Source organism: Bubalus kerabau, chromosome 2 (assembly GCF_029407905.1).
Source record: "Bubalus kerabau isolate K-KA32 ecotype Philippines breed swamp buffalo chromosome 2, PCC_UOA_SB_1v2, whole genome shotgun sequence".
In the NCBI taxonomy this organism is placed as follows: Eukaryota; Metazoa; Chordata; class Mammalia; order Artiodactyla; family Bovidae; genus Bubalus; species Bubalus kerabau.
This window is the reverse complement of record NC_073625.1, coordinates 106,746,939-106,765,344: the sequence shown is the minus strand read 5'-3', so window position 1 is coordinate 106,765,344 and position 18,406 is coordinate 106,746,939. Positions and strand designations below refer to the sequence as shown.

Here is an 18,406-nt window from a genome sequence, read left to right as displayed (position 1 = left end):
AAAGTGCCCTTGCCAATTTAATCAAATTCCCCAAGAACTCTTAATGACTCATCATTCTCATAGCTATAATCTTTCCCTCTTTCCCTTTGACTGGGAATTTCTTTCTAGGAAGAAAGGACTAAAGTGCAATTATATACAAGTCAATATGTGACTGAAAAAGGTGGTCAGCGTGGATGCAGGCTTTTCCTGTGTGATAGGCAGGATGAGATTTAATCCCCTAGGGGAAAAAAGTAAATTTTTTTAAAATAAAAAAAGCCCACATTTTTAATGTTCATTAGCTAGCATTTAGCCAGAAGGGTCACCTATCATTAAATTATTTTTATAGGCAGCTTAGCAGAAGCTGTGTTTCCATGACAACAGACAACTTATGGAAAGTAAAAAAAAAAGTTAATGGAATTTGTGGTGATCTTAACAATGCTCTATGGAAATCATTCATTAATCTGATTTTCCTATTGCTCAGGATTCCATGCCAATTGCAGAACCAGCTTTCCTGGAGCTGGCTCATGTTGGAAATAATATATTTTTGAGAGCTCCAGCGTGCCTTTCCCTAGGGAGTTGAGATAGAGCGTTTGGTAATCCTCCCTTGATCTCTCTTATGAGCTGAATATGGGAAAAGACTACTATGAAAAGAAAACAAAACAACCTTCCCTCCCTCCCACCCACCAAAACAAACCAAAAAAGCCCTTAGATCGCCTCAAGGTAACTATGAAATGTGCAGGTCTGGCCAGAACTGCAGGTGCAAGTTTTATCCTCACTCTCTTCTGGAATCCACATCAGAAGGCTTGTTCATGAATTAAATGTTATATGAGAAAAAGAGGAATCAGGCTGCTTTTTAGATTTTTGAACTAAACCACTGGGTGGATGATGGTGGTAAAGACTGAAAGATGAAAAAGTGTGAGCTGGGTGAGAGGAATAAAAGGTTCTATTTTAGAAACCTCTTCATCTTCAAAGAGATCAAATGTATTACGTCATGCTGGAACATTTTAGACTTAAATAATATAGCTCTGTCAGAAGAATTTATTTCATGCAGACATGGCCATGGTTTTGCTATCAATCTGGCCTGGCGCCCAGAATATGATCTTATTACCACCTGAAAGATTCACTTGTCAATACTGAGGCCTTTTTAACTTGTCCCCAACCTAGCTTTTATTTTTTAAGCAGTAATCCAGAGGTAGATGTTTTAGGATCATCAAATTCTGAACAGAATTTAGAATCTATTTGTCTTTGCGTGTTGAACAGTCTCTGTTTCCCAGTATCAGCTGATTTTGTGTGTGTTGTGTATATATTTGTGTGTTGTGTATATATTTGTGTGTGTTGTGTATATATTTGTGTGTTGTGTATATATTTGTGTGTGTTGTGTATATATTTGTGTGTTGTGTATATATTTGTGTGTGTTGTGTATATATTTGTGTGTTGTGTATATATTTGTGTGTGTTGTGTATATATTTGTGTGTGTTGTGTATATATTTGAGTCACATTGTTTTGTACCAGTGTAACAGCTGCAGTTATCCTTGGCATGTCTTTCAGGATCATTACAAGCCTCTCTGATGTGTCTTCCCCTATTCTAAAATTTCTATTAAGGGGACAAGGTGTTAAAAACCAAATAAAAGTCAGTAAAAACAAAATTCCAACTCTGACACAACAAGTAATACCACTGAACAGTGAATGTTAATATAGACGTAAAAGGTCATATTACTATTGTTTTCAGTATAACTATAGATTCAGTCGGAGAAGGCAATGGCACCCACTCCAGTGCTCTTGCCTGGAAAATCCCATGGACGGAGGAGCCTGGTGGGCTGCAGTCCATGGGGTCGCTAAGAGTCAGACATGACTGACCGACTTCCCTTTCACTTTTCACTTTCATGCATTGGAGGAGGAAATAGTAAACCACTCCAGTGTTTTTGCCTGGAGAATCCCAGGGACGGGGGAGCCTGGTGGGCTGCCGTCTATGGGGTCACACAGAGTTGGACATGACTGAAGCGACTTAGCAGCAGCAGCAGCAGCAGCAGCAGCATAGATTCAGTGGATGAAGTTTAGAATTATACTTTGAAGAAGGTAGATTGTGCCAGGTCAGAGGAATGCTGCTTTGAAGTATAGATTTGGGAAAGAAATTAAAACATTTACCCTATCAAAAAAACTTTGGGGTAAAGAATTCCTAAAGTAATATCTTGCCACTATGGCTCCAACCCACGGAAGACCTTTTTTAAAATCTCTTCTCACATCTGATGAGACCATAATCAGATCAAGATTGAATTCCAGATACTTGCAAAGTCCTCTGTGGAAATCACACAAACTCAGAATAAACTAAAAACTCTTAAATTATTTTAATATGTTATTGATGCTTCCCTTTTGATATTTTTATGCTTTTGTTTTTTTTAAATCTCTTGGCATCTGAGATCTTAGTTCCCCAGCCGGGGATTGAACCCATGCCCCCTGCAGTGGAAGCTCAGAGCTAAACCACTGGACCACCAGGGAAGTCGCTGGGCTTTTTCTTACAGACCTTTTTCCTTGTGCTTCTTCCACTTACTGTCAGTGATGAGGAAAGACCCCTTAACCCAGTAAGGACTCATCCGTCACATGACATCAGGTTTCTTCAGAGCACTGGGCACTAGCTCCACACAAAGCTGAAAACTACCAACCTGTAGGTTGTATCTCCTAAGATCACTTCTTTCCGTGATCTTCATTAATTTTAAGGCTTTGACACAATTTTTTCTTCCTTGCTGGGAAATTCTATGTGCAGATGAATGTAGGAAGCTGAAGGGAGTCCACTGGCATTGTTTGTCTATAAGAATCAGGGTCAGGGTAAAGTATGACAAGTTAAGAACTTGTATCAGAATTGACTTAGGGAATTGAGAGGGAAAAAGAACAGCATCAGATGCTTCAAGATTTAGGGATGTTGCTTTGTTTCTGAAGGAAACTGTTTACTTCCTAGTAGAGGATATTAAAAAACAGAAACCGGAAGGATATTGGAAAAAGGTGGACGTGCTAAATGTACCCTCTCTTTGTGTATTATCACCACCGGCAGGAACAATGATTATGACTAACCAAGAGTCTGTCAGTTGCATTGTGTAGGGATGAGTCTAACAGAAGCTAATAAACTGAGAAAATAATTAAATAGACAGGTCAATACTTGGATTAAAAATAAATTATCTAAGCAAAAGCCTGGGGGTTTCTAAGAGTTATGCAGGAAGGAGACTGTCATTTATAAAATGAGGAGACAGACCTGGGACAGATTCTTCCCTCACAGCCCTGAGAAAGACTCAACCTTCCCAACAACACCTTGATTTTGGACTTGAAACCTCCAGAACTGTTAGAGAATAAATGTCGGTCCTTGTTTAAGCCACCCAGTCTGTGGTACTTTGTTACAGCAGTCCTACAAAAATAATACGGCGCCCAACAGGCCCATTAAGGACCTACGCCATTTGTTCTGACTGAAGCCTTATGGCTTCATCCATCTTTTCTTTGTCAGGGTTGTTGGTATCAGACTGGGAGGTCAGAAAAAAAAGATAAAATGTAAGAACCTCACTGTGTCAACCCAACCCAGAAGAAGGCAATACAGAAACACAGAGCCATTGGAGTTTGATTACTCTCATGGTTTATTAATATTCAGATTGAAAAAGGAGCCGTAGAGCCGCAAGTTACGCTAATTGGCACATTTGCTTTATTTATTTATTTTCAAAACAAACTGGGTTTTTTGAATTTTTTTTTTTTCCTTTTTGTTCATTCCATCACATTGAAAAGGAGGAAAAGAAAAATGGTTTTGAATTCACTCGATATTTTGGACTCCTCAGATGAACGGAACATTGCACACACACTTGGAACAGAGAGAAATAGAGAGGAAAGTGGACTCCCACAGGGCCACACGCACCAGATCAAAAAACTTGGATACAGTGCAAGAATTTCCCAAATGATTGGATCATCATTACCAAAAACTTGCCATAACAACACCAAGAAACAAAAATGTTTAAGCCACACTGTTTGACTTGGGATCGTTCCTGCTTTTTTTTTTTTTTTTTAAATGTTTGCCACACAGAGAGAAAGAGGGGCAGTGGGTGGGAGAGGACAGACTCACGGACGTGAGCAGGACAGGAAGGGAAACTTCAGAGTGGAGTTAAGAAGAGGGTGAGGAGAGACAGGGTTTAGGAGAGGGGAGAGTGGGGACGTGGAAAGCCATTTCTTAAAGTTCAGGCATGTTCTTGGTCCGCCTCACGTTCTTCTCCTTTACCCTCATCCTGCCGGGCACTTTCCTTAGGTTTGGTTTCATCTACAGCTTCTGAGGAAGAAAACAGAGGGGTGGAGGGTGAGAGAAGGAGAGTTAGTATTTTGTCTCATATGCTCAGATGACAGTGAGATGGATTTCTTCTTTTCATACTGCTTCATAAAAGATTTCAAACATAAAGAGACTATTGCTATCTCAGTAATGTAATTTCCAGGCTCAGAAGAGGTTACCCCCAAGAAGTTGCTCAGTGATGTATAGGAAAGAGCACAGGAATCAAACCATGATATCATGGGCAAGGAGTCCACCAAACAGAAATTACCATGGTCTGTAATCTCTCAGCTGTACAAACAAGGTGTCCACACATAGAGGGTCCACAACAATCTCGTATTTCTCTTTTTCTTTTTGCCGAATGGCATGTGGGATCTTAGTTCCCCAGTCAGGGATGGAACCTGTGCTCCCTGCATTGAAAGCATGGAGTTTCAACCACTGGACTACCAGAGAAGTTCTTGATCTTGTATTTCTTTTGCATCAATGTCAGACTTATCAGATACTATTTGGATCATTCAACATCCATTTCAAATTTCTCACTCCTTATTTCTAATATTATAAAGGTTGGAAAGTACAATACTTGTCTTTGTACAATCTCCTTGGAGGTAAGGATGTTCATGTCACACAGTGATGGTCACTTAAGAGACAGGTTTCCCCGGGAGGACTCTAGAAGAGGTGTTTGCCCTTTGTTTTCTCCTATTCCTGATGACCGTGACATCAAACAATACCTGGTAGTGTGGCAGCCAGCCTGCGACCATGAAGACAAAACTACACACTAAGGATATGTGTGCTGAGTCGTGTCTGACTCTTTGTGACCCCGTGGACTCTAGCCTGCCAGACTCCTCTGCCCATGGGGTTTTCTAGGCAAGAACACTGCAGTGGGTTTCCATTTCCTTCTCCTGGGGATCTTCCTGACTCAGGGATCGAGCCCATGGATCCTGAATCAGCAGGGATTCTTTACCACTGCACCACCTGGGAAACACTAGCACATGATGATGATGAAGCAGAAAAACAGGAAAAACCTACTTGGGATCGACCACAGTACTTCTGGGACACTTTTCCCTAGACTTTTTCTTATTAATATGAGACAAGTAACTAATCTCTTTAAGCCACTGTAGTAGTTTTTAGTTTTTTGCAATCAAAAACATTCCAGATGACTATACTTATCCATAAGGCACGTGTGTTTTGCTAAATAAGAAATACTTTGTGCTTTTATAAAGGATCATTTTTTTCCTGAAGGAAGAGTTGATTTTCTAATAACTTGCTGCGTGGTTTTCTGACAGAACTCACAGATTTCGTATTATAGACAGCTTACTAATATGCCACCTAATGGAAAGAGAATCCATTCACCCTGATGTCACATCTGTTATTAAACTAAACTCCATGTGTTGGGATCCCCACAACTCCCCTCAGGTTCAGAGAGAACCCCTCAGGTTCCTTTGCTAAAAGACTCACCAGATTCAGCATATAGTTTTACTCATGGCTACTATTTACTAAATGAAAGAATATGAAGAGGAAAAAAAGCAGCACATGTACCCCAATATTCATTGCAGCACTATTAACAATAGCCAGGTCGTGGAAACAACCTAAATATCCTCTGGCAAATGAATAGATAAAGATGTGGTACATATAAACAATGGGATATTACTCAGCCATAAAAAGGAACAAAATTGGCTTAATTGTAGAGCTGCAGATAGACCTAGAATCTGTCTGTCATACAGTAAGTCAGAAAGAGAAAAACAAATATCACATACTAATGCATAAATCTGGAATCCAGAAAAATGGTACAGATGAGCCTATTTGCAGGGCAAGAGTAGATACTCAGACATAGAAAATGGACATGTGGACATGGCAAGGTGGGTTAAGGGGGTGAGATGAATTGGGAGATTGTTTTGACATATAAACATTACCATGTGTAAAATAAATAGCTAGGGGGAACCTGTTGTATACCACAGAGAGCTCAGCTCGGTGTTTTGTGGTGACCTAGACGGTAGGGGGAGATTCAAGAGACAGGGAATATATGTATACATATAGCTGATTCACTTTGTTATGAAGCATAAACTAAAACATTGTAAAGCAACTATATCCCAATAATTTTTTTTTAAAAAGCAAAGGGAAAAGTTGTATGGGGCAAAGTTTGGAGGAACCCAAGCACAAGCTTCCATGAGCCCTCTCCCCATGGAGTCACGCAATATGTGCTTAATTCCTCATCAGCAATGAATTATGGCACGTGTGCAAATGTCATAGCCTAGGGAAGCTCTCTTAAGTGTACAAGTCCATGGTTTTTATTGAAGGCTAGTCATGTAGGCACCCTCTACCTACCATATACCAAATCCAGACTCCTAGAGGAAAACAGAGGTCCAGCATAAACCATATTGTTGGCACAAAGAGTTTAGGCATGGTGAACACTCTTAGTTAGGAAGTGATGAGAACCCTCTCAAAATTCAAGTTCCCAGATACCAGCCAAGGAGTCGATTTTTCAAAAAATATTTCTAAGAATTAAGAGATGCTGAGACCAGAGAAATGGAAAACTTTTAGGAGACTATTAGAAGAGCTCATAAAATGTTTCTTTGAAATCAGTCAGCTACATATTTATATTCTAATAAAGCCGAACATTTATATCCAAACAAGACCATTGCTGCTAAATATAGTTTTTGGAATTTCTTCTTTAGAATATCTATCTAATAATATTCTTTTAAATCTCTTCAGTAGGAGAAAATGCTTATCTTTTTGAAAATAAATGTGTGTGTGTGTTTGTCTGTGTGTGTGTTTTAAGAATAAATAAATTCCAGGTCTGGTAAACAGCAACTATGATAGGTCATTTTATCTTATGACTTGTTTTTGATCAAAGTTTTAAAGTCTGATCTATTTTGTGGGGTTTGCAACTGACTGGAAGTTAAAATGTAGTTATGCTAGTAAGACTATCTGCAACTATTCATAGAGATTTTTTAAGGCTATTCCCTCCAAGGTGACTTTTGAAGAACCAGCACACTGATCACATTTTCCAACCAAAAGTTTTGGGTGAAAACTAACTCAATTCTGATCTTCTTAATACTCTATGTACCAGCAGTGTGCCTCATGGATCACAGAATTCAATGCTTTAATGGACCACTTAATTTTCTACCAGAAGAAAGCTTCCAGATTCATTTGTTAGATCTTTTTATAGCAATTTGGAATTCTTTCAGATAATTTATTTAGTTCCCTAGCCCTGCCCAAACCTTTGGAGACTAAAGATATGCCTACAGTGCTTTACTGTCCTTACCAGTTCCAAGAAACAACATATTTAATGCCGTCTCCAAACTGCAAAGAAAGAGAATATTGATTTGAACTGTCTAGAAGAACATAAAAGATTGACTGCAGGAGCAAGAGAAGACTTCAAACCTCTCTTACTCAAAAACTTGGGAGCTATTATATATGATTTGAAGGAGGTTAAGAAACCCAAAAGATCAGAAAGTAAGCAGGATAGGTGAGAAGAGAGGTATATTTGTGGACTAAAAGAACACAATTCAAAAGGGGAAATCAAAGGAACAAAGATCCAGATAATTCTGAGAAGCAGCCAAACTTTCGATCCACTTTTGGAGGTAGAATCAGGTTAAATCTTTCCAAATTCCCTCACTTTCTCTTGTTATCCTTTGCTTGGGTCCAGGAGAAAAGGTTAAGCTGGACATGCATCTGTTCGTTGTGACAGGAAGTCACTGCTGTCTGTTCCCTATTAAAAGAGCCTCAATATCTACATATCATTTTCTCTTAAATGCTTCAAAGTATTTGAAATATAATTATTCATTTGGTTGTTCAATAAACTGGTTTTGAATACTTGCAGTGTGCTAGACATCCTCCAAGTATTGAGAAGAAAAGTGAGAAAACCAGAAAATATCCTTGTTCTTGTTTAAGACTTTAGTATTAATACCATTAATAGGTAATGAAATTCATAATTATAGGATGTTGGCAGTGAGAGGGACCTTTAAAATCTTCAAGGGTAATGACAGTATCTTCTGGTCAACTTTGAATGTCCCATGTCCAGCACTGAACCTCTCAGAAATCACCATGTTTACTAGCAATCTCATGAATTTTGTGATTTCTGTGTTACCTTAAAAAGAAAAAGTTAACATTATAGACAGTAAAGCCATGTATTCTTCATATTCTAGAGTTGAAAGTTACTTCAAAAGGGAAGAAAGAAATGTGTTCATTCATTCATTGATTTATTCAGTAAAAGGTCCTGGACCTTTATTACACACCACATACTGTGCCATGCATTTCAAATGCAATGCATTGCAATGGTGATACAGCAACTAAAATACCAAGCAAAAATCTGCCTTCTTGGAATTCATATGCTAGTAATTATTTTCATGTGCTTTGTTTGTGGGAGAAGGGCTGGTAAAGGAAAAAGTAATATCTAGACAAGACAAGAGCAGCCTAAAAAGACATATTTTCTCCTGGGCCACTTCTCCTGGACTTGCAAAGTTGAATAAACTCTAGTAGTTTTCATATTCTTGACCCACAACTACCAGTCCTAAGAAAGATCAAGACCTCATTAAGACAGTCATAAAAATCAAAGTCATTTCTACATCCATCTGGAACTGGGTGGTGGTTGCCTTAAACGAGTAAGGAGACCCACGTGGATGTTTTCACAGTGGTCCTTGAAATAGGTATGTCTAACCGGCTCTCTGATTCTTGCTGAAAATAGTTTCCGGAAGCAGCTCTTGCCTTTGTGCATTCCATTCATTTCCTGGAAAGGGTGAGAACAGCACGCCTGCAAGTCCTGTTGGTGAGCAAATACCGGGAGCATATGCAGCAGCGGCTGCTTGTGTGCTCAGCCAGGCGCCGGCTGCAGGGCTGAGGAGGGATGGCGGCGCTCCCAGCTGCCAGTGCCTACACTGCACTCTAATGGCCCTGTTTACTGGCACTGGTCCAGGCCCCTCCACAGCCCTACATTACTGAAATTAGGTTGAGTGGATTTCCCAGTAAAACATTATCTCTTGGGACCTGCCCAGCTCTCCCCAGCCTTGTCAACATTTATTAAATAGAAGCTGCTATCATCCTGGGGCCATGCCCACAATTACTCTACCAACCACGACTGGGCTGGGGCGTGTGCTTCCTTTCCTTCTGATTTTCACTTTTCTTGAATATTAAATATCATCTCCTCAAAGACTCAAAGGAAAGTAATAAAAAATTTCAGTAGCAAACTCCCATGTGTCCGTTTGTTACTTACATGGTCTTCCTCTTGAGCTGGGTACCAGCTGTCAGCCTGGGGATCATGACTTTGGGTGGTCATATTTTGCTCTTTTTTTGCTTTTTATTTTTACTATATTTACATTTTAAGTTCCTTTAAAATTTCATCTCTGATACTTACCACGACTTGGAGTAATTTACTCAACCTCTATTGTCTCACTCTCCTTATCTATAGCTGGTGTTAATATTGGTACCCACTTCATGTGGTTATTAAAACACTCAGATGTGTTAATTATTTGAAGTACTTAATAATGAATGGCATGTTTCAGTAAACTGCTCAGTAAATATTATTATTAAGTAATTGGAAGGGAACTAACGCTGGTTTAATGTTTACTATGTGCCAAGCCAGGTGCTAAGTGTTTTCACATATTGGTATTCAATATATTGATATATTTCCCTTGCTTTGCTATTCCTTTAGTAGAAATAATGATACCTACCTCATAGATTTGTGATGATCATTAAATGAGAGGAAAAAAAAAAACTAATATGGTGCCATTTCCTTGGTCACCTAAGTGCTTCATACATAAGAGTTGTCTCTCTCTCCACTAATTCATGCTTATCTACTCTTACCAACTGAGCTATCAGGGAAGTCCAAACAGGAAATCTGCATAGCACAGGTGAATTGTATCACAGTCTTTGCAACCCCAAGGACCTTACAGTCCATGGAGTTCTCCAGGCTGGAATACTGGAGTGGGTAGCCTTTCCCTTCTCCAGGGGATCTTCCCAACCCAGGAATTAAACCCAGGTCTCCTGCATTGCAGGGAGATTCTTTACCAGCTGATGCACAAGGGAAGCCCTCTTAGCTCAGTTGGTAAAGAGTCTGCCTGCAACGTAGGAGACCCAGGTTCAATTCCTGGGTTGGGAAGATCCCCTGGAGAAGGGAAAGGCTACCCACTCCAGTATTTTGGGGCTCTCCTCATGGCTCAGCTGGTGAAGAATCCACCTGTAATGTGGGGGACCCAGGATCCCTGGGTTGGGAAGATACTCTGGAGAAGGGAAAGGCTCCCCACTCCAGTATTCTGGCCAGAAGAATTCCATGGACTGTATAGTCCACAGGGTCACAAAGAGCCGGACATGACTGACAGACTTTAACTTCCACTTTCATTTATTCTTAGCCCACAGCCGAAGATAAACTTTCTTCAAGTATCCCAAGAAAGGGAGAGAGAAGTCTGTGCCTTATAAAGCTTTTGCTTGTGAGTAAAAATAATAATAATTATTTGAAAAAACAGCTTTGAAGTCAAGGTCTAAAGCCCAAAATTAATCACCAGGGCAAAGCTGACTGTTGGCCAAACTTGAGAGGCATGATTCTCTGATGCAAGAACCAAGATGCTAAATAGTAATATCTCAAAAGGCAGGAACTTCTCTGAAATTGCTTTTACTTAAGAAGAGGACAATCTTCTCTATTTCATACCTACCTGGCAGTCTGTAGGTAACCACCTTATCCCTGCCCTTAGCTCCATTTGATTCCCTCCAGGTTGTAGCAAAAATACATTTACTATATTGGATGAGCAAGAACCAAGGGACCTCCTGCTCTCAGATATACAGTAAACCTTGTGTCCAGTACACAAGTTACAGAGGGGATGGCAATTCTCCAGGCTTAAGATATTACATCCAATTTTAAGAAAAATTCCCTGATTCAATAATAATTATTGAATCCAAGACTTGAAAAATAAACCCAGGACATCTTGTCCTTTAGTCTCAAAGAAAATGATCAAACTGAGATTTTTCAGCTTTATTATAAGAAAGAACTTTTCATTTCCCTGAAGGCTTTCAGTCGTCTGTGGACAAGGCATGTTTGTGGGGAGAAATCCTGGGGCCTCGTGGAAGACTGCTCTGATAGGGTTATTCCTTCTGCCTGTGCACATGCTCTTTCAGTTCTTGGATTTCTCAAGCAGGGAATCCCAGCATATTGTGAAGAATAAAGAGATCAAAGATGGAGGAAAAGTGGCCACTTTCTTCAAAGAATTCCAGGCAAAGAAATGCCATACTTCTTTAGGACTCTTGATCAAACATGACTGAAGTTAGATTTCCCCCTCCTCACCAAAAGATTATCTATACTTCCTCTTCCTGCATTTCACAGAAAGTTAATAACTTTCTAAAAAATCAAACCTCATGTAGTTGATGTTAATTATTTAGGTCCATACTGAGGAGATAAGGAAATGTCAAACGGGTTAATTGTGTCTGCTGCTCATTTTTCATTGAATTTACTCTTAGCTATTCTTTCTTGAAGTTTTCTCCACTGATTGAATCAGGCTGCTTAGGTATTGTACCAGCTATTTCAAATTACTGTATTTCCTTAGGTATTTCCATTATACTCATTGCTTTCAACAGTGGGTTATCCTAAGTCTTATCTTGTGATCAGAAGTGTAGTAATTTGTGTCTGTCAGACCCAGAGAAAGTTAGTGAACTATTTTCTAGATTATACTGGTTTTAATTTAAAAATTCAACCAATGATCTGTAATTTTTTAACATATTTGAGTTAATATGCTTTATTAAAAAATTACAAATATTTTCAACATTTGTCTTTAAAAGCAAAAGCAGATCTAGATATGTCAGATCGATTTGATTATCTGACTCCACAGCTAAAATGCATAAACCCAAATTAGAAATAATTCTAATTCTATAAGGGTCACTCCAATGGTGACTACAGCTGTCTAAAATTTTTTTCCTACATATAAATATCTATTGCTTGGATAACATTTAAATTTTATAATAGAAGCACTATATTTATGAGTCGTATTCAGCTCATGCTTTGCCATGTCTCACCATGATGTGTTTGGGTAGTGATTGAGATTAGCTAGATAATTATTTATCTGTGTTGTTTAATTTTCCCTTATGGCTGTATCTACACAGCACAAAGAAAACTGAAGACTTGGCAGTTGTCTTGCTAATTTTATCACTGCAAGTGGATAAACCACATAATTCAGGACAAAAATGCAAAATCTGTATATGTTGTCGTGGAGTGAGCTCATAATTGTGAAATTGTAAAATTACAGAATAATGAAAGCTGAAGATCTTAGAGATTATCTGATCTCAGCCCCTCACTCCGAGAAAAACTGAAGGTAGAGTGTTTCTGTGACTTGCCCAGTCTCACAGCTAATTAAAATTCAACAGTCCTCCTGTAATACCATAATGACTCTTTGGGGATGATGTATTCCACTATTTGGTTTTAACTTGAATCTCTCCTTATTAGGCCTGAATGCACTGTGTAAGTCTGTTCCTCCCTGCTCTTTCCCCCCCCACCCTCCCTTTCCCTTCCCTCATCACTCTTCTTCCCTCCCTCCATTCCTTCTCTCCTTTATGAAATAAAGGGTAAACTCAATATAATTTTACTTTAAGAGCTACCATAAATAATATTAGATACGCTGGAGGCTTGCCCAACCAGGTCTGAGGACTACTCTTTTATCAAACTTCAAAACATTATGCACAGATGGTGAGAGGTGACATGAATATTCTAAATAGAGAGGGGACAAAAATGGGGACCTCTGCAATTAGTGGCTTAAGCTAAATAGTTATCATTGATTATGGTAGGCTTCATAAACTCAGTGACTGAAGAAAAGAAAGTTTTAGTTGCTCAGTTGTGTCCGACTCTTTGTGACCCTATGGACTGTAGCCCACTAGGCTCCTCAATGGGATTCTCCAGGCAAGAATACGGAATAAGCTGCCATTCCCTTCTCCAGGGGATCTTCCCGACCCAGGGATTGAACCCCGGGCTCCCAAATTACAGGCAGATTCTTTACTGTCTGAGCCACCAGGGAAGTGATTGAAGAGTTACTGGACAGTGAAAGTGATTGAAGAGTTACTGGATAATGAAAGTCCAGAAGTCACTGAAATTACTACAGATACAGGAATCTGTAAGAGATTAGTATTAGATCCAGAGAAGAAGACATAAAAGTGCATATCATTCCCCCATCTGTCACTCCCTCTGCTTCCCAATGAAAGCAGATTGTTCAAAAGCTGACTGAGAAGGTTAACTCAATTTTGAAATTAGTTTTTAAAAAGATTATTGTAACAAGAAAGCCCTATAAAAGGTGTTTGTGTTATATGCTTGCATGTGGGTAAATAGATGCAATCCCCAACCCCTCACTGGGACAATTCATTCTGCACTCATTGTGTGTTTTGGTTTCCTGGGGCCTGTCAAATTACAGCATTGCCTTTGAATGAAAAATTGCTTTAAGAATCAATAGCACGCACTGGAACATAACCAGAACTGTATCAAAAAAGTGATATTCATATTTGTGCTGATTTCTCTCTTTTCTGTAAAGATCTCAAAGCTCTTCTATTTAGTGGCAAAGAGAGTAATACGCCTGGCTATTTGGAGACATTGGGACAATAATCAGTTAAAGAATGAGATTCATGGTCAGTCTGTAGCTTATGTGAGATAGAACCATGGACTCATACCTGTCCTGCTCATCACACAGCACTGCTCTGGGGAATGTCATCCTAGGAAGGCTTTCTCTCTTTTCTCCACTCAAGAGTTTTTTCTCTAATAAAACTATTTTCTAAGACACACCTTATATCCAGAATCTACCTCCTACTCTCTTTTTTTCTTCATAATCCTGTTTATTTGAAAGCAACACACAGAAACCTTAGAATGGAAAGGCTCACTGGAGGCCCGCCACCAACAACTCACCTAATAGAAGAAACCTCCTAGCAGATGGACAGCCTCCTCCTCAACAGACCACTCCAGCTCTAACTGTACATTATTCCTGAGAATCAGCTAACATCTGCCTCCCCCAAGTTTCCATGCAGTTCTTTCCTCTACAATAACACCAAATAAAAAATATCCTCAATATGCTTTCTTTTGTAGAAGAAGGTCCCAAAATGAAAAGATAACAGCCTCTTTCTTCAAGAATTTTACCTACCTGTTTTTTTTTCTCTTCAATCAACAAAGTTCATTAAAATATATATATATATATATTTTTTTTTTTTTTTAATTATGCCACCTTTTCTTTGTCTCACCTCTTAGTTTTTTGGAGCTGACTTTAACATTTTTCTAACAATGCTCTCCTCAAATTCACCCCCTCCAATTATATCCAAATCAGAAGGACTTTTCTCATTTACTACTACACTTGATCTTCTTCTGACAACTCCTTTTGAAAGTGTTGACCTTTACTTGAGCTCTATGTTCTAGAAAATAGTGGAAGTTAAATTCTCATAATTTTTTTTCCCCTGAAGTCTCCTCACTGTTTTACACTCTAGGAAATGGCTTACTATAAAACCATCTTCCCCAAGTGATCTGCTGTCTACTCTCTCATGACTCCAGAAGACTCATGTGTGATTCCCTTGTTTACCCATAACAAAGCCAAAGACAGGTCATTCTTCCTTTGCCTGAACCTACTGACATAGCCAGACTCCTAAACTTTCTATTCTTTGTTTCATGAATGATTAGCTTAGATCAGAATTGTTTGTCCCTCTGACAAAAGGTAGACATAGAAATAAATAAATCTTGTTCCACTGACTAGACTTTCCCTGATTGCAAAATAAATCCAGTTGTAAGTCACCCACCTAGAACTTACCTACTCCTCCTACAAAAGCTAAGGGAAAGCCATTCTAGCAAGACACTTTGTTGGGAGTTGAGGGTCCCTATTGTAACAGACTGAACAAAACCAGCTCCTTCATTGTTGGTGTATTTTTGTTTCGGGCATCTTCTTAAATATCCCCTTTTTCTTAACTTCAGTGAAGACAAAGTTCTCGATTTATGTTTGCTATTTCCTAGCTTTGCTTTCCATTCTGGGTCTAGTGTTTATTTCCTATCCCCTAACAAGACACATGGAGAAGGCAATGGCACCCCACTCCAGCACTCTTGCCTGGAAAATCCCATGGACAGAGGAGCCTGGTTGGCCGAGCCCATGGGGTCGCTAAGAGTCAGACACGACTGAGCGACTTCACTTTCATGCGTTGGAGAAGGAAATGGCAACCCACTCCAGTGTTCTTGCCTGGAGAATCCCAGGGATGGGGGAGCCTGGTGGGCTGCCGTCTATGGGGTCGCACACAGTCAGACACGACTGAAATGACAGCAGCAGCAGCAGCAACAAGACACAATCCAAGATTCAATTCTACATTCTCTTCACAGCTCTGCATCAAACAACTCATTCTAACAATTGCAATCCTGACCCCATAATCAGGTAACCACCACATCTATGCAGAAAGAAATTTTCTGTGGTAAAGTGTACCAAAAGATTACCAGGAACACACCCACAGTTGCACTAAACTTGGTCTATTGACACAGCACAGCTAGGGAGAACATATAGCAGGGGAATCAGGAAGCATGGCAGTAAGAAGGGGTTAGGAAGGACTGACCTGAGCTTGTGGGAAGGGATCTGGAGATGGGTTCAAGGAAGAAGAGCTTTGCTCTTTATTGGATGCTATCACAAGTGTCATTTGATGGTTGGGCCTCCCCATAAATATCTAGAAGGAAGAATGAGGTAAGTATCATCATCCATACAGCAGGCTAGGGAAAGATTTGGCCATTGTATGCTTTAGACACCGTCCATACTTAGTCTGTGTGCAGACATGATTACAGGGTCTTGCTTTGTCTGGGACCAGCACACAAGTCCTCCGACACTGTGTTCTATGAAACCGTGAATGTTAATAGCAGAAGACTAGGGCTCTTTTGTGGCGGCCAGGCCAGCTCCTGGCTGTCAGGTGCTGCTTTTCTCTTTCTTGGAAGAAACAGGGGTGAGGCTAAACATGACTTTTCTAGATCTGAGGTGTCTCTGTTAAGGTCCTCCCTTGTAATTGCCTGTGTCCCCCTCCAGAGTTCTCCCTCTAGGAATCCTTATGGATGTGTGAGTTCCCTGAGCACAGAAAGAAATTGCATTGATTGTTAAGAAACAGTGAAAAGGTTCTACCTCAGTGCTGTGTCATCAGCTGAAACCCTATCCTGAAAGGCTTTTACTGGCTCTTAAAGATGCTGATGGCTCCCAATGGACTAGTGGCACTTCTTCCTAATTTAACATATTTTAATTAAATAAAATCCTTCCTGAGGAAGAAAGAGCGAACCACATTGGGTCTGTCACTTCGGTTGTTTTCTCACTTCACTGATATGATGAGACAAGTTTGGGTTTTTCATCCTCTCTCTCCCTCCTTCCTTTAATGGCCTGTCAAAAGGAAATTCCATCCTGTGTTGGCATTAGTGCCTTCTGTAAATAAGAGGAAATGGGAGGAAAGAGGAGGTGGGAGGGGAGGGGGTTGCGAGATAGAAGCTGGATCCACAGCTCAATTGCAAGGCATCTCTCAGAGTGTCTAGACACCAGCTGCCTGGTTACCATGGAAACCCACAACTTTGGCTCATGGGCTGAGGAGTAACGACTCTCAGGAGATTCTGTTGGGAGCTTGGTGGTGGGGAGAGAGGAAGGTTGGGAGTAATGGCACAGAGAGTGTTAAGAGTAATGGAGGGAGAACAAGAGGAAACAGCTCTCTGTGAAACGGGGGCATTGACCTTGTTCCCATCTTTCTCAGGCACACTCTACATGCAGTGACAAGGTACAAATCTGCAATACCGGCTGGTGTCAGGACACAGGTTGCTAAAGATGAATAGCTGAGCTGGAATGATTATATTCCCATCAACCTCCTGCCAGTGCCAAAGTACTGCCTCAGTAAACCAAGGCTTTCCACAGAAAACAGATGTGATCAACAATTCCCTGAGGAAGCCTTGGGCGTGGGAAGTTCCGGTCCTTAAGAATGGCTGCCGCTTTCACAAGCTCTCAGAGATGAAGGTTACTCACTGCTCCTACCTGAAGTGTCCACCCTTCCTGCTGCACTCATTATCCTTTGTCCTAGGAAAGGGCTGGGCTACTGTTAAATAAAGGAGGTTGGTGGTGCGATTGTTGAGGGAATGAGTAAGAAATGAAGAGATGCCAGTTTAGGGTCAAATCGTCCATCAAATAAACATATTTTGCTCTCTTCTTCATAGAGACATGCCTATCATCAGAGGTTTCCAATCCACAGATTTTTAAGTTTTTCAGTTGCTTTCTGTAACCCTGGTCCCTGTATACCACGCATTCCTGTTGGATGGGAATTTTTAGGTAGTACTGGTACCCCTAACCCCCACCCTTCTCATCACCTAATTTTGTGCCCATTCCCACTCCCTACCCCATCTCTCCACTCCACTTCCTTGACCAACTACCACCACATACAAACACATCCCCACCCCCACTCCCCTCGCCAGGACCTCCAGGCCCTTTGGTGATGCAGAGCAGCCCTTTCTCACTAAAGGTTATATACAGCTACACGGACTATGCCAAAGCCTTTGACTGTGTGGATCACAATAAACTGTGGAAAATTCTGAAAGACATGGGAATGCCAGACCACCTGACCTGCCTCTTGAGAAACCTGTATGCAGGTCAGGAAGCAACAGTTAGAACTGGATATGGAACAACAGACTGGTTCCAAATAGGAAAAGGAGTACGTCAAGGCTGTATATTGTCACCCTGCTTATTTAACTTATATGCAGAGTACAGCATGAGAAATGCTGGGCTGGATGAAGCACAAGCTGGAATCAAGACTGTCAGGAGAAATGTCAATAACCTCAGATATGCAGATGACACCACCCTTATGGCAGAAAGTGAAGAAGAACCAAAGATTCTCATGATGAAAGTCAAAGAGGAGAGTGAAAAAATTGGCTTAAAGCTCAATATTCAGAAAACTAAGATCATGGCATCTGGTCCCATCACTTCATGGCAAACAGATGGGGAACAGTGGAAACAGTGGCTGACTTTATTTTTTTGGACTCCAAAATCACTGCAGATGGTGATTGCAGCCATGAAATTAAAAGACACTTACTCCTTGGAAGGAAAGTTATGACCAACCTAGACAGCATATTAAAATGCAGAGACACTACTTTGTCAACAAATATCCATCCACTCAAGGCTATGGTTTTTCCAGTAGTCATGTATGGATGTGAGA

General features: G+C 40.3%; 1 protein-coding gene across 1 annotated transcript in view; it reads right to left on the bottom strand.

The window, feature by feature from the left end:
• Window positions 1-3,655: 3,655 nt before the first annotated feature.
• Window positions 3,656-18,406, bottom strand: part of GAP43 (growth associated protein 43) — a 99,388-nt gene continuing 84,637 nt past the window's right edge. The window contains exon 3 of the mRNA XM_055568266.1: window positions 3,656-4,273. Within this exon, the coding sequence (XP_055424241.1) occupies window positions 4,185-4,273 (89 nt within the window). The 3' untranslated portion in view covers window positions 3,656-4,184. The remainder of the gene's footprint in view (window positions 4,274-18,406) is intronic.